Source organism: Thermobia domestica, chromosome 10 (assembly GCF_964235325.1).
Source record: "Thermobia domestica chromosome 10, izTheDome1.hap1.1, whole genome shotgun sequence".
In the NCBI taxonomy this organism is placed as follows: domain Eukaryota; kingdom Metazoa; phylum Arthropoda; class Insecta; order Zygentoma; family Lepismatidae; genus Thermobia; species Thermobia domestica.
The window spans coordinates 105,266,505-105,284,426 of record NC_137463.1 but is presented as its reverse complement, the minus strand read 5'-3'; the positions used below and the strand labels follow the sequence as shown (position 1 = coordinate 105,284,426).

Below are 17,922 nucleotides of genomic sequence, written 5' to 3'. Positions count from 1 at the left end.
AAAAATTTATCAGCTGTTAACAAAAAAGAAAATGTATGTTGTAAACGGAAACATGTTACAAACTTTATGTTGTGCAAAACAAATGCACGCTCTCAAAGAAATAAGTAATGCAAAATAGTTCTTTCAAAGTAATTTGCATGTTACAAAATAGTACAGACTTTCAAAAATAACTGATGTCAAATAATTCTTTCAAAAGTAATTTGCATACTACACAAGCTTAAACCAGCTACGCTGTGAACTTACAAAAAACATTTCTTAAGCACAAGCTATTATGTAAATTACCAATGGTACTTACTTTACTTCTGTGAACTTTAATACTTTGGAATTTTGAATTCCGCTGCAACTTTTACTCCAAGTAGCTGCCTGCCCTGAAACAATGAAACATTACTAAGTAACACTTGTAATTTATTTCCTAATCATTTTTTTGATTCACTTCTTATTTTTTATTGGATTGTATCTTATTTTTTTTTATCATTTCGCTTCTTTTTTTTATTGGTTCGTGTTATTTTATTTTATTGGATCATTTGCTTTTTTTTTTGTTCAATCACTTCATTAGAAGTTCCGTGTTAATTATTTGTTTCGAAAATACTAAGCTCGTTTTTAAAATAAGAAGCTCAGAACACTTACAGTGTGATTATTTTATTCGTTCGTGTTATTTAAAATAACACTCGTTTTTAAAATATTTTATTGGTTCGTATGCCAGAGCATACTCGTAAGAGCAGCTATACGCTGCGAACGTACAAATAATTCGTATTATTTTCAATAATATTCTTGCACCAACATAATTGATCTATTTAAGTATAAAGGAATAAAAAATACCTTTGGTAGCAGAAAATATCTTGCTCCTCTGGTACTTTTGGTTGGTACTTCTCGATACTTTTAGTACTACACCAGTAATAATGGTATTGCCACAAAAGGGTAACCTAAAATATAACATAACATGTGTTAGAACATATAGTAAATATATAGTATTAAACCTTATACCTAACTATATATCTATATTTACATTAGAGATATAACTATATCTATATCTATCTATAACTATATATTTATATCTAACTATATCTATATCTATATATATCTATATCTATCTATAACTATATATTTATATCTAACTATATCTATATCTATATATATATCTATATCTATAATTATATCTATCTATATCTATAACTATATCTATATATATCTATATCTATAACTATATCTATTTATCTATAACTATATATCTATCTATAACTATATATCTATATATAATTATGCCTATATCTTTAACTATATCTATAACTAGCCATAAGTATATCTATATTTACAATACCGATATATCTATACCTATAACTATATATCTATATTTACATTAGAGATATATCTATAACTATATCTATCTATAACTATATATTTATATTTACATTAGAGATATATCTATATCTATCTTATATGTTAGTATACTATATGGTATGTCTTATATAAGATACAAGAACATGATATTGAATGTATCTAAAGATATATATTTCTGAAATATGTATAAATCATTTGGTTCTGTTAGAATTAAATTTTCAAATATCAGTACTATAAGATACTAGGAAGGTATACAGGTGATGTCAATGGAGTTTTGATAAGTTACGAGAAACCTAAAGGAAACATTTATGAAAAACGTCTACGAAAACAGAGTACAAAAAACAATACAAAGAAAAAACAAAGGCAGGCATAAGAAGAAAACATGCATAAAGACAAAACAGCAAATTTGGATTATACACAAACAGAAAGCTTCTGCTATATACAGAAAGATAAAAGACATATGATAGCTAATGTCAAATAGTTTGGGTTAGGTTAAAGAAGATATAATAGAATAACAGACAATCATCTTGAAAAAATACAAGTAGTAGTGCTAATAATAGTAAATAGCAGTAGAAGCCAAGCAAGAAAAAAACTAAACACAATAGAATAGTACTCAAGCAAGTTAAGAAATTCTTCTAGTAGTGCTAGTACCAAATAACAAAAGAAACCAAGTAAGGAAAATACTAAACACAATAGAATACCAACCAATCATTTTAAGAAATATATAATGCTAACACAATAAGGAACCCATACACCACTCTTATAATCATCTACAAAGAGGAGCACAATTGGAAATTCTAAGAGACATCTAATAATAGAATTGGTAACAGACATATAATAGCAAACAGGGAGGCAGAAAAACTTTTCAAATAGCTTAAGCTTAGTTCAGGATAGGAACATAAACTTGAGCATGCAATACTTAAAAGCATCATACTGGTTTAGCATTAAGAACTAGCGAACTAATTAGTTAGCAAGTAAAAGCAAACCATGAGCTTAAGTTTAGAGTTTAGGAAACATTTAAAGCTTAGTTGTTGTTCTGTATGGTTGTGAATCATGGTCACTTACTCTGAGGGAAGAACATAAACTAAAAAGTATTTGAAAACAAAATCCTAAGACGAATATTCAGTCCTCGGAAATGGAAAATGGGGGAACTACATAGTTTATACGGTTTACCCAACATTGTTAGGGTCGTCAAGTGTAGGATGCTTAGGTGGGCAGGTCATGTAGCTAGAATGGAAGAAAGTAGAAACGCTTTCAAAGTCTTGACTGGTAGACCCATAGGAAAACGACCATTAGGAAGACCTAGGCGCAGATGGGAGGATAATATTAAGATGGATGTCACAGAGATAGGAATACAAAGTAGGAACTGGATCCAATTAGCTAAGGATAGAAGTCAGTGGAGAGCTTCTGTGAACCTCCGGGTTCCATAGACCATAGAGTTAGTTAAAGCTTAGCTGCGGACAAGATCTTAAAGTTTAAAATCATTCAAAACAAATTATTCAAATCATGGCCGTATTGGTCTTTATTGTAAGTCATTGACAATTGACGAATGAGGCAAAGCACAAATACAATAAATTAAATTTAGTTCAGTACAATAACAGCAGGAATAAAAGTAGCGGCAGCAAAGTAAAAGAGGAAATCATGTAGTACAACAAACAGAAAGAAAATATTTAGCGATTTATACCATGAAAACAAAGGACAGATATATTACATAACAAGTAAAGGTGGGTGGGCAGAAGCAAAAATATGTTAGCTAAAGCATAGTTGGAAAGATACCAAAGAAAGAGCGAATCAGGATGTAATATATGTAAAATTTAATTGGAAGCCCATCAAAATTAGGGTAGCACAATAAATTGGAATAGCTTAGGTTACATAAAAAGGAGTCAGACTCAAGCAAGAAAAGATACTAATCTGTAAGAGATGGATTGTTAATGGAACTTTACTTAGTTTTTTACCTACTTCATCATATTATTCTATAAAAAGAGATAGACATACATGAAAAAAAGAGAAATATTCAATAGACATAAACCAACGAAAGAAACGGGAATTTAGAAGCTGATCAAGGAAAGAGTAAAATAGAAATAGGTACAAATAGTACAAAAGGTGAAATAGAAATCTAATAGCATTCTGCATAGAGCAAATAGGTAAAAATAGTTAGAGAGAAACACAAAGAAAAGAAACTTTGATTAGAAAAAAAGGAGATACAGGCAAAGAAAGAAAAAAAGAGGCATACATACATACAGAAGTTTACATGGTAGTAGAAGAAAGAAGGTTAGATTACAAGCGGTACAAAAGAAATAACCACAAAGCAACAAGTAGTAATCGATATGCGATTGTTCACATACAGCCAATAGTAGTAGTAGTAGCGGTAGTAGTAGTAGTAGTAGTAGTAGTAGTAGCAGAAGTAGCAATGGTAGTACTAATAAAGTATTAGTAGCAGCAGTAGTAGCAGTGGTAGTACTAATAGAGTATTAGTAGCAGTATTAATTGTGACAGTGATAATATTACTAGTAGTAGTAGTAGTAGTGGTAAAATACTAATAGCAGTAGTGGCTAACAGTGGTAATACTAGTCTGTAATAGTAGTAAAGGTTGTAGTAGTAGTAGTAGTAACAGTAATAGTAGTAGTAGTAGCAGTGGTAGTACTGGTAGAATACTAATAGCAGTAGTGATGGTAATACTAGTAGTCGATAGTATTAGTAGTGGTAGTGCTGATAGAGTATTAGTAGCAATAGTGATGGTAATACTAGTAGTAGTAGTAGTAGTAGTAGTGGGAGTAGCAATAGTAGTAATACTAGTACTAGGGGGTAGTACTGGTAGAATACTAGTGGCGCTAGTGGCGGTGACAGTGGTAATACTAGTAGTTGGTAGTAGTAGTAGTAGCGATAGCAGTAGTACTAATAGTAGTAGTAATAGTAGTAATGGGAGTAGCAATAGTTGTAGTAATAATAGGAGTTCGTGCAGTTTCAACGATCATGTGTTTTTACATATATAAAGTATCTGTAATTCAGAACTTAGTTACTTAAGAACCCAAGGTAAATACATATGTAGTGGACTCAACTTATACAAATTTACTTTAAATTAGATACTTTCTGTTACATATACAATAAGTTTCCATATACGTAGACTCTCATTGGGTATGCATTTATCTAATGTAGGGGTCCAGAGCAGGCAATTCTACATTGAACTAAATTAGTGACTATAAGAAAAAAGGGATGCCTAAATTTAATCATTATTATTGGTAAGCTTGAAAATGAGTCTTTACAATATATCAGCTATATTTTCTAACAATATCAATAACTTGGCCCTATCTGCAAATATAAGTTGGACAAATAATGAACCGATTTTTTCTTAGTTTCACATGTGTCAGTGTCTTGAACAATAATATTCACATTGAACTGAAACAAATGTTTCTGCTTCTATTATTCGTATTGACTACTCCTTATACTTTCACGAATATTAACAGCTTACAGTTCTTTCGTCTCTGATTATATTGAAATCTTCTAATTAAACGCGTATCCTACTTATAGTTAAAATTGCGTCCATTTAACTCGAATGTATATCATACTCAATAGTAAAATTGTTGGGGGCCAATGCTATGAATTCTTGGCTCCCTGTAGCGTTCTCATGACAAAAAACAAGTGTTTTGTATAAATTGTAGTAAACAATCAGCGTAATCGTGGGTTTCCTGCCACTTTTTTTTATATACTATTTCAACAGTTTTCTTTGTAAAGCAAATCAATATAAAAATCATTTCTCATAAGGGACCGCGATGGTTCAGTGAGCCGGTGGGTGTAGCCGAGCGGTCTGAGGCGTTAGGCTGATAATTGTGAGGTAAAGCCAATTGAGGGTTCGAGTCCCTCTGTAGTAGCAAGGGTGGAATTTTAACTGTCCTCGATGTTTCTGTGTTCGTGTCCCTGTCGTGCCTAGTAGTTTGAAAAGTGGTTAAAGTAGGAAATAAGTCAGAAAGTTTAAAAAGTGGTAGAGCATTCACCTCTGGTGTTTGGGGGTCCCGGGCTCGCACCAATATTTCAACATTTTCATGACAAACATTGTTTGGATTTATTTTTTTTATAAATTGTTGTAGACAAACATCGTACATATGAAAATTTCTCGGGGTTCTCTCGTTTCCTATATACTTTTAAGAGTTTATTTTAGCTCCCATATTTAGTTCAAACACATTATTTTTAACAACGAGTTTGCACAGCAAACGATTTATTTTGCAAGTTCGAAAATACAATTTGCTCCGACTAATTTATTAGGAGAATATCTTTTATTCTCTCACATATTGTTCGACAAATAAAATAATCACCATCTCCTTTAGCCTAACCGGCATAATCGTGGGACTCAAAGATTTCATTTCATTTTCTCATAATCATCATAAACTGAAAGATACTAAATCTTTAACAAGTACATACAAAATTTCCCTCTGCCCCAATCTTAGTGTCCGGTCTTAGTGTCCATGTCCGGTCATAACAATTTTAAATCATATATAAATTGTGGTGGGACCACACCCCCACCTTTGGCTTACATTTGAAAGAAAATTGGTGAGTATTTTTTGAAACTCATAATTATGGGACGGTAACCTAAAATATGTCGTCTTATTATAATAGTAAATTTCAAAGAACAAATTGAAATATGATAGTATCCCTGGTTGTATGCAACCCAGCGGTACATAAGTGCTTATCTAGTCTACATAACATTTCAGGCACTTTTCTATTAAATATGTTTGGTATCGTTCCCTATATAGTTAAACCCGGTGTACGCTAAGCATTTTAAATGTCAAAATATACAAGTTTCGGCATGTCCTCAAATAACTCATTATCCAAGGAAGCCCAAAAAAAAAAAAAAATCTAAAATTCTCAATTCCAATTCTATACGTATTTCTAAGTATTGTCCTGAACATTCCACTAATCAACCTTACAAGTATTGAGGAGTGCTATAACATTTCTCGCCGGCATCAAATATTTTAAGGAAGCTAAAGACTCTATTTGTTAATTAAAAAATTTCATTTAAAATTTTTTTTTGTCCATCTAAACATTTTCTCATTTGTATTATCAAACGGAAATAAATATAAAACAAATCGGGTACGGTAATATTCAAATATTACTGTAAACAAGGCTGTGAAAAAACACAATTTATGTATACTGTTCAACTTATTTTACATAAATACGGAACTAATAGCTAATTTGATAATTCTAATATAAAATTATGTTTCCAATAATAATATTGAAACTCAATCGAGTACAAATCAAATTTAGTTTTAGGAAATACTAATTTCAATAAAGTCAAATAGTACGCTACAAGCAAAATTCAAAAGTACTATAGCTCGTTGTATCAAAAATTGTGTCTACGGACCCTGTAATCATCATTATTTCTTAATAAAATGTAATCTACAAACTAAAATACAATGTAATTAATCTAAATAGCAAATCAGTACAACTACTCCTTTATATAGTCTTAGTATTAATCATTTGTCCTCATACCAAAATATTTCCTATATTTCTTTAATTGTGGGGAAATCAGTGATAGAGTGCTTACTTCAAAGGCAAGTTAGGGCATTATAACAATGTCCCTAGATTTTTTTCGAGGTTCTATCTATTTTAATGGATCAAAATAACCACTATTTCCTTCATAACTTAGCAACTATAATTGTAAAAAGTCGGAATTATTCCTCAGATCATTATAACTACATGTTTTTCCCTGAGTGACTTAAAACAATATAATGCAGTAAACAAAGTGAGAGAATTCATTAAATTTGTTCTCCAAAACTTAAAAAAAAAAACGTGTGTGCCGTCCATTTTTTAAAATTACTAACAGTCTTTAGAATCTCAAACCAAACAAAGCGGCGCTACTAATTCAATAATATATGCCTCATATAATTACACCGTTGGAGGTTCATGTCTCAAATAGCCATAACTTTAAAACTTATGTTTCGCCACCCATTAAAAAACTAATAACTTAGTTCATACACTCTATCCAATGTCCTTAAGTATCAATATTAACTGTATTACGCTATTTCATCAGTTATGAATCTATTCGCTTTGCTTCACTCTATAACATCCAATAAATTAAAAACTGTTATTTCGCTCTACGCAATTTCTACTTTCATTTAAGCTCCTCCCCATAAAATTTAATTTTACATGCGTCCAAAAGAGATATCATCTATAAAGTATTAAAGTTTTCTCGGAGTATCATATACGGTTTTAGCACGGTGGAGGTCCCCCATGTTACTTCCTGTGGTTCAGGAATGTAATAATAAAATATAGGTCCGTGTCTCCTATAGCCTAATTGTTACAAATAATAATAAAGCTTGTTCCTTACTAATCAATTAATGTACACGTCCTAGTTGTAGGAAACCCACCAATGGGGAAGCAACGCTAAGCTATGTCTCATATAGCCACAGTTCTAAATGAACTCTATGTATTATCTTGGACTTTAAACGTAATTTTACTCAATAACCGTAAAATTGAAAAAGTACATTTTCGATGAGTCATAATCCTAAAGATCTAAGTGGAAAATAAAATTTAATTACAAGGCTAATATAAGAAATAACAATACGGTCAATAAGTGTAGACTCCACTCATTATGGGGCGTAAAGCATCTAGATGTTAATGGAAATTATTCTACAATTACATCTCATGACTTGTCCCTAGCTGGACATTCTTTATTTTTACTGCTACCAACTCGCTGGATACTCACAAAATTTTAGAATTCAAACCCTTTAAACTTAATTATTCTGTCACGCAGCAATTCTTGTAACATTGGCAATGCCCCATTTCATATAAAGTCAATACTTTATACAAAGTTATAATAAAAATACTATCGGTATGTGAAATCAACAATAAAAAGTTTAGTATTCGATGACTATAAGGAAACATCCTAAATGTAATTCACTAGACTTGACATCACAATTTAATGGTCATATTACAAAATAAGGAAAACAAACGTAATGATGATAAAAGGCACTGAAAAGCAACCAAATAAGTTAATGTTCTTGCAATTAATCCTTTTTTTCGCAAAACGAAGGATTTTCTCTTTATATATAATCTCAAATTGATTCCTAGTTAAAAACCTTAAACATCAATGTGATAAATACGCATTTCACACTACTAAACTCCAATAAATCACTTCAACAAATAATGTTTCCTACAGCTTTGATTCTAATTCTGTACTGCATAATAATGAAATACAAAAAACAAAGTTTGAAATCAAGCTCAAGATGCGCAAAATTCCAACTCATAATAATAATAATAATAATAATAATAATAATAATAATAATAATAATAATAATAATAATAATAGAGCTTCTTTACTGCTAAAGTTTTTAGCGTTATGTGCCTTCGGCAATTAATTCTTTTATTCCTACAAAGTAGTATTCACCTCTGCTTTCCATTGTTTACTAGTTTGTTCGTTTCATTAAAAAAAAAAAATCGGTGCTGAACAGGCTTATAAACTTAAGTACAATCAACATAGTGAAACAAATCTCTTTCAATAAAACAAAGTTAAAAACGAAATATCAATTTCATGAATTAATCAATCATTGCAATATTTAATTCTATATTTTCTATGTATAAAATTAGTTAAAGTTTTCTTACCTTAATTCTGCATAAGCGCTGAAACAGTCTTCAATGTCAATACACCTATCTGCAGAAATCAAACGCCAAACTAATACACCAATAAATTCTAATATGACCACACAATAAATCTTCTCTAAACCAAGCGCATTACTACCCAAATAATAACACGGCTATGGTCGGTCATGTATTTATAAAGTCCCCTCAATTACGTCAAAGCATAAGTTCATTTACCTGCCCTCCCTTCTCCTATCTATGATTAGTTATAAAATATCTTTCAGCTTTCTACCGCTATGCTTATTTAAAAAAAAAAAAATAGATAAAATCTGATTTCCTCATGCATTTTCATCAGCTATAATAAATGAGGGGTCAGTCTCCTGCCTTGTCCTAGTTTTTGGGTTAAGCAAACAGTTAGCCAATTTATTTATTACATTTCTAGTCTGCATGTTATTCCAAAATAGGATTGCACTTAAAAGAGAAAATTGTGGAAACCGTTTACTGATTACATGACAATAACCCCTGTAAATAACGACGTCAATATACATCGCACTTTCTTTCCTTAACTATCATTCCATCAAAGTAACCTTTAATGGCCGTTCCTTTCAAATCGTCTATTGATACAGTTAGACCCGACTTGCAAACATAAATATCTTCACATAAGTAAATCTTAAAATATCTAAAGAGTCGCCATAAAGTGGTTCTTTTTAGATAATATCAGTCATTGTGCCATCACTGCAAATAATATCATCTGTAGGAAAAAGTCCCATAGCGGTTCAAAAAAATAGCATTAGAAATCAAACCATGTATTTATTTCAACAGCTGTGGCTATTAATCAGATATTGTCTACATTTATAACTCGTCAGCAGTCCTCATTTCAAAAATATTTTATAGTTCTTGTGTACATCAGAATAGACACAAGCATCAAAAATAATATTTCAACAAGCTGTATTTCAATTAGAGGAAAATGACATTTTAAAAATAAATATGTTCCATATGCTTTCAAGATTGAGTTCCAAATTTCCAGTAACAACGAATATCCCAGTTCAATCACACCAAAACCTATTGCTAAGGGTTCATTTCAAACAGGTCATATATCTTGTCTTGTTCTCCAACTCATTGTAGTATAAATATCTGCCACATGATGTCAGCACCTCCTTATACGCAAAGAGAAATTTATCTTTGAAAGTATTAACACATAAAAAGATGCATAGCTGTTTGTCTTTAATTTTCTTTCCGCAAAGAAAACTAAAACTTACTATAATATATGAAAAATGTTATTATAACAATAAATAATTCTAAGTTGTTCGGAAAAATCAAGTTCATTCTACGTCATAAAAAGATTGTCATCATCAATAAAGCAGTGGCAGCAACCAGGAAATAGCCAGCAAAATAGCGGGCGTGTCATCAAAGGTAAGTACACTTTCTCTTCTTACTTAAGTTAAAGAAATATCATTAGCGGCCACGGCTACCAAGCGGCAAAATTCAAAGCGGGCGGCGCAACGGTAATGGCGCCAGCGAAAAAACTAACGTTCAATACAACGCAGCAGTCGGTAATATACGAAGCGGACGGGCGGCAAAAGTATAAAGGAAAGTCGCGGCATAACCAGACAGTAATGGCGCCAACGGCACCATCTGCCACGCGTTATCACTTCAATTACATACGTCATACTCTTTTCACGACTTCAATTACAAAAACTAATTACTTCAATTACATGCACCATACTCGATCATAATTTCATTTACACACGTCATACTCTTTCATGAGTTCAATTATATACGTCATACCCCTTCATGATTTCAATTACCCACGTCATACTCTTTCATGAGTTCAATTAGAAAAACTAATTACCATTTTCTCCAGATTTTTACGCCTTACCTACTTTGTTCCACCATAGCCCCTGAAAGTTATGTTCTTTGGTCATACACGCCAGAATGTGATATACTGGAGCCTGTTTTCTCACGAATACAAATATTGCAAACTCAAGATGATGATAGTCGGTGGTAATTGGGATCTCTAGTACGCCATTGTTGCGAATCGATGTCAAATGGAACACGATACACGATCCTTAATTCCAAACGAAGACGTTTACCCGGTAGAGAAAAGGGACACACTGAAACCACAATGCCAAAACGGCTTTCCATTGTTTTTATTATTATTGTTATTAGTATGACTATTATTATTATTATTATTATTATTATTATTATTATTAGTAGTAGTAGTAGTAGTAGTAGAAGGAGGAGGAGTGGTAGTAGTAGAAATAGCATTATTAATATGAGCAGTATGATGAGTAAAAATAATAATGGGAAGAAGACAAGAAATAGGCTATATGGTTGAGCTCGTTAAGTAACGAAGAACTTCAGCCCGTCTTGAGTGTTCTCTAGCACTGCTGTAAAGCTTTAAAATTCACAACCAACCATACCCCAGCCGGGATTCGGAGTCGGGACCCTTGAGTCGCTAGCTTGACGCCTCAACCAACACGAGGTTGGCAATAAGACGAAGAAAACGATAAAGAAATAATAATAATAATAATAATAATAATAATAATAATAATAATAATAATAATAATAATAATAATAATAATAATCTTATACCAGTGGTTCTCAACCTAATTCCGATCAGGAACCCCATATTATCACATCCTCTTGCCAGCGACCCCCTTATAATTTGTGGCTTGTAATAAGCTTGTGTCTGATTTTTAATATACCTATTGCGGAGATCTGACTATAATTTCTATAATAATAGAATCCATTTCTATAGTAGATACAGTAACTTCTCTAAAGTGAATGAATTAAAACCAAATTTGGTCCGTTCACTCATATTAAAATACAAATATGGAATCCGATCCGTCGTACTGTATCAAAATGGAGACCGTTTGAAAATTTTAAAACTTTCTCCCTCCCTTAATTTTGGGTCATATGATAAAAAAAATAAAGTGCATTTGCATTCTTCTGGTATTTCAATATGCAGTTCTCATTAGTTTCATATCATGCCTCTTTCATTTAAGTTGATTTCTAACCAACTGTGCACCTGTTGAAAATGTTTAGTAGACCATTTTTTTCTTGACAGTATGTATACAAATAGGTAAAAATTGTCTATCAGAACAAAATTCAAAATAATAATTATCCAAAAATATTTTCCAGTATTAGATTCTAATTGTATTTCTCTCTTTCCCTTATTTTCGCGACCCCCACGTTGAGGAATAGTATTTCTTCTTCTTGCAGACCTCGTGTTCCTGTGGGTTGAGGCATCTAGCCAGCGACTCAAGGGTCTCGAATTCGAATCCCAACTGGGGTACGGTTGATTGTGGATTTTAAAACCTTTATAGCAGTGTTAGAGGACGCCCAAGACGGGCCGAACACCTTGGTAATTCGGGCCCAACAATACATTTGTTGTCTTCTTCTTCTCATTATTATTATTGTTACTAATCATACTGCTCATATTAAGAATACTAATTATACTACTACTACTACTACTACTACTACTACTACTACTACTACTACTACTACTACTAATAATAATAATAATAATAATAATAATAATAGTCATACTAATAACAATAATAATATTAATCATAGAAAACCATTTATACGTTGTGGTTTCAGCGTGTCCCTTTTCTCTACCGGGTAAACGTCTTCGTTTGGAACTTACGATCGTGTATCCGTGTTCCATTTGACATCGATTCGCAACAATGACGTACTAGAGATCCCAATTACTACCGACTGTTATCATCTTGAGTTTGCAATATTTGGATTCGTGAGAAAACAGGCTCCAGTATATCACATTCTGGCGTGTATGACCAAAATACATAACTTTCAAGGGTTATGGGGGAACAATCATTCTACTTCCGGTTCGACGACGTTGCGGTTTGTGGTGGACAACATCGAACACATGGGTTTTCTCGGGGTATTCAAGTTTTTTCCTGCATTCACATACCACCATTCTTCGATTTTCGTTCATCTGCTTCAATCATTTGTCTTCCTTAGCTTAACGGACATAATCGTGGGACGTTTAACTGAAAGATTTGAAAGATTAAAATACAGACATCAAGATGTATGCGTATTCGTTAATGGGCTTGTGTCGGTCTTTGGCCCCCTTTGGAAAAAATGCTGCGAGCGTCCTTGGCTACAGGTCTTTGACATTGAATATCAATCATTTTACTGAACTACAAGAAAAAAAGCAATAACATTCTTTAAGAAACAAAATGTTAAATTTTGTAATGAACTTCATTGACTTGTCAGTTGCAAATAGTGGTTGTTTAGCAGTAATGTGAACATGAAGAAGAGTCGAGGTAACTAGCTGAATAAAACGAGAAAACAATGAGGACGCGAGTGAATATGAATACATAAGCAGAGGAGCATCTACAATATAATGCAAGCAAGTGACTTTATTTAACAATAAAATTAACCACATTCCAGTTTACAAAAAATCATATTTTCCGTGAAAATCCACACACATACACGAGTTGAAAAGCTATTTTTGTTTGTTACCATGTCATCATATTTTTTACATAGTTAACAGTGCTATAGTATATTTCGTGTGTATAGAAAAGAAAAGCTACCAAATTTAAATTCAGGACAATAATTGCAAAAACTGAATTGTTCGATGTAATTATGCAACCAGTACATCAACATGTGAAGAACTTACTTTACGTTTCGCACATCAAGCATAAGCACGATTCACTTTTCCATGCAGCGACGTGGTCACTTATTTGTGCACAGTTTCGAATCTACATGACTAACGGCTGTGTGCACCAGGGACGTTAAACGTCAAATGTCGATCAAGTGTTGGATGGACTAGCTTTAAGCTTGAACGGCCGATTATTGGTGTTTAACTTCGTTCATCTTGGATAGTCTACAGTACTGAACCAAATGTACTGATCTTAGATTTTCTATGATGCAACAAAATCCCTTAAACTACGTTCAAGTGAGAAAATTCAATTTTGAACTCGTTTATATGAATGCTCATTTGAACATCGTTGGTACACACAGCTGTCATCAATAACGTGAAAATAAAAAAAAGTAGTCTTTATTCCTCGAATATACATTTTTTAAAATTTATTGTCCCCCTATATTTAAGCCATTCGTTTTACGTCAAGAAACATACGAGGAGTTATTACTAACGAGTTTTTAAAAACTTTTTATGTGGTACTGTACCATTAACGTCTGAAGAATGATGTCTGAGGCAAAAGTTGTTTTCAAATTTTGAAAACTCTACCTTCTACCTGCTTAGCAGACCTTTACAATATCTTTTCCCGGAAAATATCGAATTTGAAGATTAATATTATGTAGTTTTCCGAAAGTCCTCATATGTAAATTCACCACAACTCTGTAACGAACAGAGATATTTCAATGTACTGTAAAGCAGACTTTCGATTGTTGGTTGGTAACATTGCGCTCTGGGAGAGTCATGTAGTTTCAAGGTGGCGTTGATTCAGGAGAAAACGTGTAGTGCGCATTGAGGTATGTAGAGTTGAAATAATGCGCTCTGTTGCATCGAAAGCTCTATAAATGTGTGTGTGTTTTAAGGAGATGACGTAGAAAGCGTCAAAAAGTGCAATGAAAAGTTTCTGTAGACAGAAAGTGTCACCAATCCACTCTGAAGTGGCTGACCGAAGGCAGGCAAAAAGACGTCTGACCGAATGAAAAAGAGTATTGCAAAAAGTCCGAGGAAGTCGATTCCGCTGGTCCTTCGAGCTATGTGTCGTAATCTAAGATCTTTAGGATCTTCCAAAATCGAATTCACTTGAAACTCTCGAAGCTGAAGATTATGGATTATCTGAATGAGAAGGATCAGGTAGGACATTGAGTTGCAGTTCAATAATTTGATTCCCAACCGGCTACAGGGTTCAATCTTAACCGGATAGGATGCACTGCAAGTGAATATCACATTCTCAAATGAGACATTTTTTACGTGTCTAGCAAAGTGAATAGACACTACTGCTCACGGAAAACTCATGGCAAGAATTGGATTTTTTTTTCTTTGAGGAAAATGCTATATGTGCGCTATTTGACCCAGTATTCTATAGACATTCTTCCTGATCCAGCTGGATGCGCAGGGTATCAAGTGACGTGTACTTCCACTAAAAAGGGGGCTTCAGTTAACTATCGCAGTCAGAAACTTTCTGGATCAGGAATTTGGACGTAGATGAATTGACCGTAGATGATCCTTATCATGTCTTACAAGGTCACCAGAGCTGCCTACGCGTGACTTTTAATTATGGGGACATGTCAAGATGGAAGTGTGCGAGAGCAATCTAGGAGATCTGCATGACCTTCAAGCAAATGTATTATTTGAGTAAAATTTTTATTTAAGAATAAACACTATCTTTGTTAAATCAATCTTAAGAAGTCTATATTTAAAAGAAAAAGGTAGCACTTAAAAACCTCTACAAACGGAATTAGTTGTACTAGTCATTATTAAGAAATCAAATAGTATTACGAATTACAGTAGTATGAACTTGTTTTCGTATTGAATAAATCTATCACAGATTTAAAAGGCGGGAAAAACACTTCGTGTTTAAGGTTGCTTTCTTTCTGACATGACCATGTAAATATGTATTACACTTCAAGCTAATATTAAGTAAATCATTGTTTTGTTAATTGGAAAATTCGTTTCTCTTTTTAGGTGACACGTTCAGTGGATATCAGCTGCAAGTTTCTAGATTGCTGCTGTTTATCATGGCTACGATCAGCTTTTCATCATATTACAGTGGAACCCATCTTGTTTCTTCTGATTTTCCCTACGACTTTGGATGACATCACACGCAAAAATTTCCTAACATGGAAAATTTGCGAGGAGGAAAATTGTGGAAATGCAACCACAGCAGCAGTTAGTGCACAAGTTTCCGTCTGGTACATTTTAAGCCAAATTGTGGTGTATATACTTCCAGTGTTTAGTGCTGTGACTCTTGCTGTTTGGACTGATCTCCATGGACCAAAAGTAGCTATGTTAATTGGCATGATGGGGAAAGCAGCATATTATTTTGGGTTTGTTTTTAATTGTTATTACACTCAGTGGACAATGGAATACACTCTTTTAGCAGTTTCAATTCCTTGTCTCTTAACGGGATGCGATGTTTCCGTTATGATGGCTGTGTGCTATTATATGTCAGAGCTCACATTGTTAGACGGGAATCGGACATTTAGATTTGCAGTGTTAGAAGTTGTGGCTATTGCGGCAAGACGATTGGCCTACGTAGTGGGCAACTATTTGTTAGCAACCATTCCTAATGTTTCTTTTGTGACGTTTCCGTTGTGTATGTGCCTTTGTTCCTTGGGCATCTTGTATGTATGTCTTCGTTTCACGCCACCTGAGGGAGTACAACAAGAGCACGTGTGTTCGGTTTGGGGAGCTGTCAAAGCAACTCTCAGGCCATCTGTTTTAGTGTTTCTAATTATGGGATTCTTCGGAATGATGTACCACCGTAAGTATTGTTTCATTTTTGCATTTAAAATAAATATTTCTGTTAGTTTTATTCTTATTATTTTAAAGAAACTTATTTTCCGAATTGCTCTTGGAATATTTATATGTATTATAGAATACAAAAATTATAGATAGATTTAGGACTAAGAAAATAAAATAAAATAGAATAGAAACTTGAGTCTCAATGCAGTCAAGCTTAAGGTTTTGCGTACAGCGAAATTCGTTTGTGTTTATTACTACTTCTGTTCTGAAGAAAATGATTATCTTATACAGGGTGTCCAATATACAATGCAACCCGGCGTTTGTGATAGTAGAACTTTTGAACCTGAAGCAATACACAAATAATGGTTACACCAAAATGAAGCTTTGTTTATGCATATATTTTTAAACTAGGAAACAACGACTGAAGTACACTAGGAACCACATAGTGTTGGTAAATGTAACTGAAGGTGTAAATCAATTTTTTAATTTTTTTTTATTTTTTATTTTTTTATTTATTTATTTATTATTATTATTTTTTTTTTTTTTGCAAAACATGTAAATTGACTCATAACTCATACATATGGGTGTTCTGTCGTTAATTTTCAGTTTGTTTAGTTGGAGTAGCTTGGAGACTATGGAGCAGAAAAAAGAATTTTTCATTTCCACCCATAACTAATCGGATGAGGATTCTCTAAGGGAGAACTATGGAAATCGTAGTTTTCATGAATTAACACTCTGAATTGACAACATTGCTGATATTTCAGTGCATCAAAAGGTGTGTTAAGGATTCGTCTACATTATGCAATTCCTGAAAACAAAGAAAAAGAAAGTTTGAAATTATCATGATAAAACTCTTACTTACATGCACCTGGCAACACTGCTATTCATTTGCATGGTGCTACTTAAAGCAAAAGGTATACAAGAACAATTCTGGAACTATAAGAGACCAGCAAACGAACATTCGCAGTGCCATTGAGAACATTAACACTTCTACTCTTCGTAAAGTTGCTGCTAACATGGTGAAATGTGTGAACCAATGTTTGAATGAAAACAGGGGGCACTCCCAGCATCGCTGTAGAGCTGATAACTCGTTTCGTAATAGTAGCAATATTGCCTGGTGCATACATTACATACATTGCATACATTACCGAACCCTATGACTAATGTAGACCGCCTGAGAATCAGACATTGTCATTTGGGAGACAGCTCTCCGTAAGGGATGGCAATAGTTGCCTATTTCACAGCATTCAAATTCTGTGTTGAGGTACAACATAAACTGTAGGACTCGATTATCCATGTTAGTGACCAGTTTGGGAGTTTGGTACGCAACTCGGAACTTCGCCTCTCCCAGTAGGGGGTCCCTGATCATCACCTCCATCTATATCCATCACCGTGCAACGTTACTCTGTATAAAGAAGAGAAATGTCTTTGCACACAGCCATATTTTCCTTGCCCTCAAACTTAGAATCGAGTTTTTTAAAAAATGACACCGAATACTTCCAACTTTCATTTTCTTGAGAGTCCCTCTCCTTTCTTCAACATGGCTTGGGACCGGCTATGGCGAGGTTAACTTGGGATTTTATTGAAACTGTTTTGACCAAATT

At 33.2% G+C, this 17,922-nt stretch overlaps 1 protein-coding gene across 1 annotated transcript in view; it reads left to right on the top strand.

Moving 5' to 3' along the window:
- LOC145662623 (uncharacterized) overlaps nt 1–17,922 on the top strand; it is an 82,549-nt gene that overhangs the window by 14,485 nt on the left and 50,142 nt on the right. Inside the window, exon 2 of the mRNA XM_081728362.1 lies at nt 15,539–16,337. Within this exon, the coding sequence (XP_081584488.1) occupies nt 15,539–16,337 (799 nt within the window). The remainder of the gene's footprint in view (nt 1–15,538; nt 16,338–17,922) is intronic.